The sequence below is a fragment of the Orbicella franksi genome, chromosome 8 (assembly GCF_964199315.1).
Source record: "Orbicella franksi chromosome 8, jaOrbFran1.1, whole genome shotgun sequence".
NCBI classification, from domain to species: Eukaryota; Metazoa; Cnidaria; class Anthozoa; order Scleractinia; family Merulinidae; genus Orbicella; species Orbicella franksi.
Genome location: NC_138152.1, coordinates 24,324,744 through 24,335,042, shown reverse-complemented (window position 1 = coordinate 24,335,042; position 10,299 = coordinate 24,324,744). Strand labels below are relative to the sequence as shown.

Sequence of the window (10,299 nt, the reverse complement as noted above, 5' to 3'; positions counted from 1 at the left end):
TTTTTATGTTTCGTTTTTGTTTTCTTATAAAAGACTACAAGCTTTGACACAAAGATTCACATGGAAGAACACGCAATTAGAAGGAATAAAAGATGAAAAATTTACCTACTGAATTTTTCATGTCTTTTACAAGATACAATAGCGAAAACAAAGCAAACAATATACTACGGAATAAATAAAGGTCTTCTTGACGAGTACCACGAGTTTGGCTAGTCATTACGGACAACTTTATTTGGGCGCCATCAAAACGAATAAGCTATGGCCTCGTTCAGTTCGATCAGCGAGTAGCGCGCCTGCGAGTGTGTTTGGCATGAAATCGAACACGCACGACACGCGCGTAAAAGTCCAAGTCTTCGAAGGCGTCTCAGAAGGGGTGTTCCACGGATGCTCTGATACACAGCGACAGACCAGGAAATAATGGCAGTTGGGCACCATTCTTTTAAAAACACCATGATATGTATACAGATTTACCGTTACTCTTTTTCGATAGCTCTCAACGACTTGGCCACAATCGGTAGGATGTCCTTGGTGCGAAGTCTCCAGTTAGGAATAGCTTTGGAAACTGCGCACCAGTTTTCTCCATGATGAGGCTCGGCCATTACGCATCGTTGCATAACGCCTTCTTGCTGGGCCTGGAGAGGAAAAAACAAAACAAAAAAACGCCCATTAAAGATGAGATTAACAAGACTTGTTTAGTCCTATAGCCCTGTTGTTGACATCACAAAACTCCGCCATGATATCCTTAGACGTCGGGACAATCCGAGTGACTCTAAATCTAAAGTCTTCTAAAGTACTCTTGGCTTACCAAATTTCTACAATACGGACGCTTGTATTTGTACTGAAACTCGAAGAAGAAAATAAATGCCAATCACAAGAGACGGACGGGCTGTTAACCGAAGTTTATCCCGGTACTGCCTTCCTCCTTCCCCTTCCCCCGATAGGATGCTAGTTGTTGGAAGGTTGTCCTAACAGTTGGGCGGCATTCATTTATACTCCTGGCTTGGGTAGGGGGGCATTGGGCGAGTTACGATTTCTGAACAAAAATATGACACTACTCTAGCGGAGATAATTTCGAACCGGCACAAATCTTCAGGAAGGTTAAATGCCGTAATACTGCTCATCAACGGAGTGAAAACACTACTGTGAAATTCAAATTTTATGAAAGGCCTTGATCTTTTAGCGTGAGTTTCATCAAGATCAGTACTCAAATTTTCAGCTTTGCATTGAACAACGGAGAGTATTATATTTATTCGAGTAAAGTTCACGTCAAACTAAGCGAGAAATTGTACGGGTTCGGCCCATAGAGCCCTCATGACGTTTACTATGGGGCAATGAAAGATAATTAATGAGAAACCTAATGGCCGACGTCATCTGCTTGAGGTACAGACGTAACTGTAAAGCAGTCATCATTCAAAACTAAAGGGCGCATGACCTTGCCTTCGTGCAATGTGACGTCACAAACAGCGAGATACCATATGAACACGATGCTTAGATTGCAGAAAATTTCAAGATGGCCATTTTCATGAATCTTTACAATGAAGTTTCATTAGCAAACTGCGACATCAAAAAACCAAAAAACAAAATATATATATATATTGATCTGAGTCTCAATTCTTTGATTACACGCGTTGTCTACAGCCTTTCCCGCTCTCCTTCAGACCTGGAGCGCTTACTGTTTGATCAAAAATTCCGGTTAGCATTTCTGGGAATTTCTACTGGCAAACAGAAAAACATTTTCACCAATTTGCAAAACAGGACAACCTCGAGAGCTACATTGTACCCAAATTTGCGGGTAATATCCTACCGGCAATTTCTATTCCATTAGATTTTAATCCCGGAATTTTCTGTGAATGGTTCGCATTTGGGAAATGTGAAATTTCTGCGATATTCCAGAAACTTTCCAAGAAAATTTCTGTATCATTTGTTCCCATTAAGAAAATTTCCGGAATTTTTGGTGAAATGGAAAACACCCAATCTAATGTCACGATAATTTTGTCAACTTTAGATCTGATTCTAAAGCGCAGACGAATACCAGAACTGCTGAGCGCTAGTTTTTATCTGTAACTGATGAGAAATTTGAAAACGGAGGTCTCACTCTGAAAACGTATCAAAAGTTTTCCGGAGGAATTTACAAACGCAACAATCACCGGTCATTTTTGATTTGTGTTTGAGGAAAACTAAGACAGGGAAATCACATGATTACCGTGAGGTTATCGTTTTCGCCATGCTCCGTTTTCAAAATGTTTTCCGTCCACACGAAAACGAAAAGCCGGCGTTTACAAAATCCTCCGGTTTGAAGAGCATTTTCGAAAAGCTCCGTTTTCGTGACGGATTAGTGTGGACGGTAGGCCAAGCCGTGGAAATAAAGCTGTGTTTTCAAAGCTCTCCGACGCAGAGTCGTCAGGGCCTTACACGCTTGTGACAGATCAAATTCAAATCACTTTAATTAAAAGGGCCTCATAAAATACTCAGTTATCAAGAAAAAGACATATCATATCAGTTATGCTGATAATTTACCCCAGAAACATCTCACCACAGGAAAGTGCTAAAAACTTCAACGTTTGTAATCAAAACTCGTTTCTATACCCGATCATGACATAAGTTGTGTATTTATCTTGTTAATAATCTCCGCTGATCTGTCCTCTCTTTTCATGCGAGTCAAATACATAGAATTAAAATTAGGGGGGAATTCTGGCAAGAGGAATGTGATAGGAAGACAGTGGATTTTCAAAACAAATCTTAGTATAAAACAAAGATTTAACGGCTTTTCCCTGGAATAATCCCAGCGGATTGTTCGGCGAATAAATTATTTGATTAATGACGCGCGGTGTTTTAAGGCATAAAACATTAATCATGTCTGAACCGCAATTTGAACATTTAAATGAAAAAAGTAACTTCCTCGAAGTTTTGAGACAGTGTCTGTACAACAATACGGTTCTGAAAAAAGTCTAGATAAATCTTTGCTTTAAGGGGAGAGGGGCAATTTAACTTCGCTCATTTTAACAAGAAGCGGAGTGTATTTATCAAAATTATCAGTTCGCAAGACACAGTTGTCAATATAACGTTGTTGACGTAAGTGGAAGCTATTTGCGCGGTATTTCTTTGAAGTTTTTTTCAGATTTTGAGCGCAGATGGTGTCGGTATAACGATGGAAAGTTCGCCAGGGTTGTTAATACTTGTTTTGTTTCGGACACTCGTTAGATCTTTGCCGTTAAACCACTTTGGATTCATAGTTAAGCGGTGAGATAAATTAACAGTTCAAATTATTAATGATAAAGCTTTCCACTTGTCGAAACTAAGGAAAAACAAAGATGGAATAAAAAGGTTCTCCTGACATTGTACTTAATTCTCATCCCAAAGATAAATTTGATTGTCGGTTGGAATTTTTCTTAACAAGTTTCAAGTTCTTAACGGGTATAGCTTCCTTGCGACATAACATTTAAAACTAGGTATTTAAAGTTAATTTTGAAACTAACCGCAAAAAAATATTTGCGAAACGAGTGCCGAAAACAATCAAAGAATTCATTTGCAGACTATCAACATACCGCTTCTACATGTACATTGAAAGTACTTGAAAAGATTTCTGTACCCTCAAAGTACAAAATTGCAAGTAACCCGCACACCAAGAGAATAGCTATATTTAAAAGTTTTCAAATATTCCTGCCTCTATTCGCGAGAGGCGGAATGTTCTCTCAATCGATAACAAGTTAGTTCAACTGTAACTGGTCTTAACTACCACGACACAGTGTATATATTTTTTGGCGTGTTTTGTTTTCGTGCCGGAATTGTGGGCGCAAAGCTTGGGCGTGAAGCGTGGGTGTATTACGTGAGTGCCACGCGCGGTTTAACAAGGCTTTACTACCTACTGAGAAGTTGGTTTGTACCCACAAAACAGTCAGACAAGAACTCGGCGAATCCTGCCAAAAACCACTAACAACCAAAGCAAATTGAGAACTCGCTAAAAGGTTTAATTAGTTAATTGTTACCTGAACCGACAGGAGGTAAAGAAATCAAAAGAAGCACTTGTTTTCATTTCCACATTTCAATTTGGCCAACGCTTTTTCGTGCTTGAGTTTCCTGCCAATTTTGCGGAGAAAAAGCGTGGGCGAAAAACGTGGGTGTAATATGAGAATGCAGCGCAGTTATGGTGTGTTGAACCACTGAAGCCTACACTACCCGCCGATACGATTGTTTGTGCCAGCAAAGACATAAGACGAGTCACTTATCCATTCTGTTAGAAACTACTAGCAATAAGCAAAGTAATGAAGTACCAAAGTAAAAAAATCAAAACCACAAAATATCGTTTACTACCTGCTTTTCCATTTTAGTTATCCACTGGCCGACCCGATAAGCTAGTGAATTTGTGGGTAGTGGATGTTGTTGTAAGGGTCTCAAAATATGTGAAAAAATGAATGAATAAATGAATGAAAAGCTGTCTGGAACCCACAAAGAGTTTAATTCACGAGGAACTTGTTTAATTTTTTTTCTGCGATATCTTAGGTCCATTGTACATTCCTTTGTGTTTTATTTTTGTATCCCTTTTGAGGATATAAAGCGTGGGAGCGAAGCATGGGTGTGTTACGTGAGTGCCACGCGTGGTTATGGCTTGCTGAACCGCTAAAATCACCCTGTCTCGTTCGTAGTCATTGTACTAACGCTGTGGTCTAATTTTTAAAACTGAGTTAAATAAGATCTCCTACAGGTAACAGGATGGTGCTGACTCACCACGATGTCGGTTCATACCATCAAATAATATTCATAACTACAGACAAGTCATCGACAATTTTGTCCACAAAAAAAGCCGACATAAGCAAAGTACGTGACTTACAAAGGAAGCGCTTGAAACAATCTACCGCTAATCGTTTGTTGTACAATATTGAATACTTTGACACCTCCCCCCCTCCAAAAAAAAAAACTTATTGATCAACTAGAATGTTGCTTCATTTATCACCCTTCCTATGGTGTAAAGTCATTTTTTAAAGCTACAAATTTCGTAACTTCTCTACCAAGGATAGAATTGTGAATGTAAAAAAAATATTTATATTTTTTTCACAGTATTTCATGTCGTCTCAAGTTACGTAGCTAATAAATTATGAACTGTATCCTTACAAAAACATTTGGGTTGTTTTGTCTGTGTTTTTGGAATAAATCAGACGAAATTCTGTGAGAGCAATAAAAATAGTTCACGTACGTGCTTAATTAGCAATTTTCATATCAAAAGTAAGTAGTTAAAAATAAATAATCAACTTTGTTCTGGTTTTACTTGTCCTCGAGTAAAGAGAAGAACAGAGGTTGCCATAAGATTGGCATATCAAAGCTTTTTACCGTGCAAACGAAGTTTCTGCAATTATACTTCTTGTTTCGGATTTGTTTTGTTTTGTTTTGTTATTCTTATTATTTTTTAGGAAGTCAATGTAAAACAGAAAAAAGAAAAGAAAACCTACGTAAGTAGTTATCACTTTTTTTTTAGTACAAAGGAAGTTTCTACAATCATCCATCCTGTCCCGTATTACGTCACATCACAAAGATCGCTTTGGGCCTTTGTTTAGTTTTTCAAGGGAAAAAAAATATAACGAAAAATAATAAGAAGAAAAACTAAGTAATTAATTATGAGCTTTTTGTGCTAAGGAAATTTCTACAATTTTAGTTCTTACATCCTATTTAGTATTGAGTACACAACACCTAGTTCGAGGCATCAATAAAATATGTTTGTAGTTTAATAAGCTTCTAATTCGAAAGGAAGTTTCTGGAATAATACATACTGTTAACAACGAGTAAAAAACTGCTTGGATAAAACGTCTTTCAGGAAGTATTAGTTAATTTGACAAAAATAAAAACGTTTTTTGTAACTAATCCAGTTGGAACATGGATCCCTATTTTTTATGTTTTAGTTATTATTTTTTGTTTGAAGGACCTTTCTACAATTGTACATTCTGTGATTAATGGATTCTACGCCAACAATATAGTCTCGGTTCTTTTTTTTTTTCCCGAATTTCTCTTTTTCCCCGACAATTGCATTGTGTTCGACGCAGCCGTTATTTGCTTCGTCACGCAACGAGCAACGAACATTGCGTGACAACCCACTGATGGAAACCCAGTCCATACATCAAATCGCGGCAAAGGTTCGATTTTTTTTTTCTTGTCTACGAAGTGGATGCAACCAAAAGAAAAAAAGAATGGACTTTTAGAAGAATTGCTGGGTAACGCCCACGAGTGATTAACGTTCGGTTTCTCCTTACAGTATTACTACAATGTCAACTGGACGGGTGATGAGAAAAAAAAAGAAGATAATGATCTGCTTTTGAAGGGTTACTGTCTTATCGCACAACCAAAGTCTCAAACATTAACACTGAGTGAACAAAGGTACTGCTGGGTTGCGTCGGAGAAAAAGTTTAACACTTAGATATATTTCAACTTGAAATTTAATAAGCGCCCTGGCGAGTAAGTGAAACTAACGTTTCGCGCGTTACCGCTTCGTCAGAACAAAATAATTAACATTAAAGTTAACGAGTTGTTTTCTGGACTATTACGCATTGGCGCTACCATCAGAGGTTGCATTGGTTTTAACCAAGGATATGCAGCTCCCCCTTCCAGTGTTGGTTGTATGAAAAGGCAGTCTTTAGACAGCTTTGGAAGAGTATAGTGTGGTTCAGGCTACGACCAGTTAAGAAAGCTAACTGCAAACATTTGTTCAATGTTGTACTGCTCTTCGGTCTAAGCAAGTAGTTGTTAGATAAACTGTTCGGCGGTGCGTCGGAGGGAACGGGGCTGGCGAAAGGCAACCGCCAGGTTTAAGAAATCTTTCCTAAACAACCCGAAAGGTTTCTGATTCTGAGGTTCAGTTTTCCATGGGAAACAAACTTACCTCGGTTCCATGCTGCAGTTCAAATCTGTAGAAACAAGCCCACGAGTCGCCGAGATCTGGGTCGAGTTTGACAGCCCTAAAGAGAAATACAAGAACGGTTCACAATAGACCATATTCGTATTCTCGGTGTAGGACTGGAACTAGCTTACAACTGAGGCTAATACGGGGAGTCTTCGCAAATGCGGTGTGAACGGCAAAGGAATGAAGAGCCAAACGAGCACAAAGTAAACTATAGTCATGGTGAGATCTTAAGGTTTGGGAACAAAACTGTTTTCAACGTTAACACTCACGAAGTTACATAGGTGCTGTTCAAGCTAACACAGACCATGAACTCATCGCAGTTACCGACTTACCTGTTAAACCATTCTCTTGCTTTGTTTATTTTTCGCTCGCTCCAGAACAACCTGAAGAATATGGAATGCATCAAACAATGAATACCCGATGATTGGTTGAATATCTTTCTCGTTCGTCACGCAATAACCAAAGTGCTTCAAATCTTTGCAGCTTATCACGATTTTTGTAGCATTAAACTAGGAGTATTTGCCTTCTCCCCCGGGGGTGGGATGCTAGTCCACCGCAGGGTCAGGTTACCCCAACAATTCACTAGTACCCATTTTGTGCTGCTGGGTGGAGCACCATTCAGAGACCTTAAACAGTGCTCGAACCCGGAACCTTGATCGTGTCGATGGAGAAGCGAGAGCTAAATTACAACATAATTGGAGTTACCATACAAGAGAGTAAATATATTCAGATTTGTAGAGTGACAACATAACCAGTCTGAAAAGGTCTTTATATATCGTTTTGTGGAGGAACAATAATAATTTGTTCGAGTTTGTATCTAATTCCCCTGTTGTTTTTGCACTCTCTCCGTCGAGGGTCAAGGAACCTGTTGTATTGATGCCTCAGTGGAGTGGGGTCAGAGTAACAACCGAAAAATGGGAAGGGGAGGGTGAGGGCAAGAAGGCGAGTGGATGCCATTTCTAACCTGGCCACTGCTAGAAGCACGTGTGGGTCGTGTTCACATCTTTTGAGGGCGTCCACACTTTTGGTTTTCCGCTGCGGCCGGCTCTCCATAAAAATAGCTTCCGCCCAGAGGATGCCTGAAGCAGGGCATTCTTGCATGGCTGAAAGGAAAGCAAAAATAAACTGTGAGAAACTCTGCTCTTGAGAATTTATTAAGCTTGCGTTTCTTGCCAGAGACGTCGCTAAGTAACAAAGGGCACGTGTAAACAGCGGTCAATCGGAAAAATTCAACATTACTTCCAGATTACGATGCCTGAAATTATCGTACTGTGCAGGTAATTTCAGTAGTGGAAGACAAGGTTTGGAAAATGTTCAGCAGCAAATAAGAATACATGGCTAAAACACTGGAAAACACCAATTTGTAAATTGATATTCTCTATGGTTATTCTACGTACAAAACTCACGTTTTGACGTTTGTCTACTCTTAAAAGAGCATTTTACAAATTTGAGACGTTTTGTTACAGACGTTTTGGCGGGAAATATGTGTTTGACCGCGATGTGGCTGCCAACATTTTCACATTAGAGCTATCAGGATACTCGTAAACTCCTCCGGAAGTGTCAACGGAGACTTTGCGGAAGAAAAAAAAAAAAGCTGCCTCTCAATTACACAAATGTTCTGAGAGGCGGCAGTGGGCCTCCGTTTTCAGGGCCGTCAGCATAAAACCTAAGACCCCAGGTTGTAGTTTTGTACCCTGACTCCAACCGGAGCTGAATTTGTTCTGGATACACAAGAATTCAACGGCCACGTTACTATTTCTCACCGATTGATTAATCTCCCGAGCAATTCAGAATCTCAAAAACGCTAACACAGCAATCTACAATTCACACGTTTACGTGGAACAGTAGGAAACACATCGACGCTTGAATAAAGCTGTTTATTATTTTCTCGTCATTTCTTTATTTTTTCTATGCATCATACCTTTAGCCATTAATGTTTTAGCAAATTCTTTGCGTTCTCCCCTGGTTTCTATTCTAACTGCTTCCAGCCTGAAAAACAAAAAAAAAAGAGTTATTGCACAGACAGCCTGCTTTCTGGAGCATTGGTATAAACCAGTAGCCTTTTATATAGTACAATAAAAGTTGTGATCCTTACCGGACTTTTCAAGGAGTTCGTTTTCAAGAGTTTCGGCCCGGTCAAAACAGTATTGATGACGTAGCTCACAACAGCGTCCCTGAGTGGTCGTTATATGGTATTGAATTTGGCGCGTAAGCAACAACCAATGAAAATGAAGCATGATGACGTATTTGTGTACGGCTTCGTAACCACTATGAGATCGCAAGTCTGACGTCTACACACCGGGGCAAAGAGAGAGCGAGCGAAGGACGCGTTTTGATCATTTTTTTTTAAGAGTCTCCTTCAGTGAAGCTCGCTACACTACGACTGCGTTGAAGAGCGTCATACTCACCATAATTCTGGACATTTGGGGTTTTTCTGTCGCGCCTGTTCCAAAACGGACCTTGCCTTTGTAGTCTGACCTAAAATTTAATAAATTACATTGCTTGTTAGTTTAGTACTCTGAGGACACTTCATTCATTTCCACACGACTCTAATCTAGCACTTTAATTTAACGCAATACAATAAAATTCAATACTGAGAAAAAAAACTGTGAGCTTTAAGGAACAGATAATGTCCTAAAAAAAAATATCCCAGCATATTTTCGAGTCAAATGGAGGCTTTTGTGTTTATCATTCTTCACATTTTTTTCTTTTTTTTCGCAACACGCGCGGTTTTGAAAATTGGGGAATATCCTCGGATATTCCCGTTTTAGCTGGGGCATATTCAGTCACGTGACGGGTTTAGACCAATCGTGCACGACCGAAAATATTTGATGGATTAAAAGTATTTTTAGAGAAAGGGTGTAGAGTGATGTTGTAAATGAATTAGGAAATCTCTTGAAAAGTACATAAAAAATAAACTTACTATAGGTGAAACTACTCACAATAAACAGTGAGTTATAACGAATCGTGGCGACTTGAAACTGGAATGTCCAAGTGTCTCAAACCTACAGTTTTCTTTACATACCTGCTTTCTCTTCAAGCCTGGCTAACAACAGCCAGATTGGAATAGAGCGAGGGCACTTTTTAGTCTACGAGAGAAAGCGAACCGAGTTGGTTATGAAATAGAATATGAGCGATCTTCACAAATTGTCTCACCGATTATCTAAACACTAAAATGTCTTTTCAAAGATCTGTAACCTGACATTTTGACACCTGACTGAGCAGAATAAATCCTATAAAGAATTCGCCAACGAGAGGGCACATTTATACAGCGAGTGTATAGTTAAATGTGGTTATGTCCAATGCACACAAGCGTTTACCGGAGGATGTTGTGTACGGCAATGGATAAGATAGTAAGGCACTTTATTTCTGACCACATAAGACATCATGACATTTTGCTGAACAACACGGAA

At 39.2% G+C, this 10,299-nt stretch overlaps 1 protein-coding gene across 1 annotated transcript in view; it reads right to left on the bottom strand.

Moving 5' to 3' along the window:
* Positions 1–314: 314 nt before the first annotated feature.
* LOC145495826 (pre-mRNA-processing factor 6-like) overlaps positions 315–10,299 on the bottom strand; it is a 34,389-nt gene continuing 24,404 nt past the window's right edge. Inside the window, exons 25-31 of the mRNA XM_081475411.1 lie at positions 9,912–9,975; positions 9,295–9,364; positions 8,808–8,875; positions 7,851–7,989; positions 7,219–7,269; positions 6,866–6,941; positions 315–632 (exon numbers count right to left, since the gene is read on the bottom strand). Coding sequence (XP_081331537.1) covers positions 474–632; positions 6,866–6,941; positions 7,219–7,269; positions 7,851–7,989; positions 8,808–8,875; positions 9,295–9,364; positions 9,912–9,975 — 627 coding nt within the window. The 3' untranslated portion in view covers positions 315–473. The remainder of the gene's footprint in view (positions 633–6,865; positions 6,942–7,218; positions 7,270–7,850; positions 7,990–8,807; positions 8,876–9,294; positions 9,365–9,911; positions 9,976–10,299) is intronic.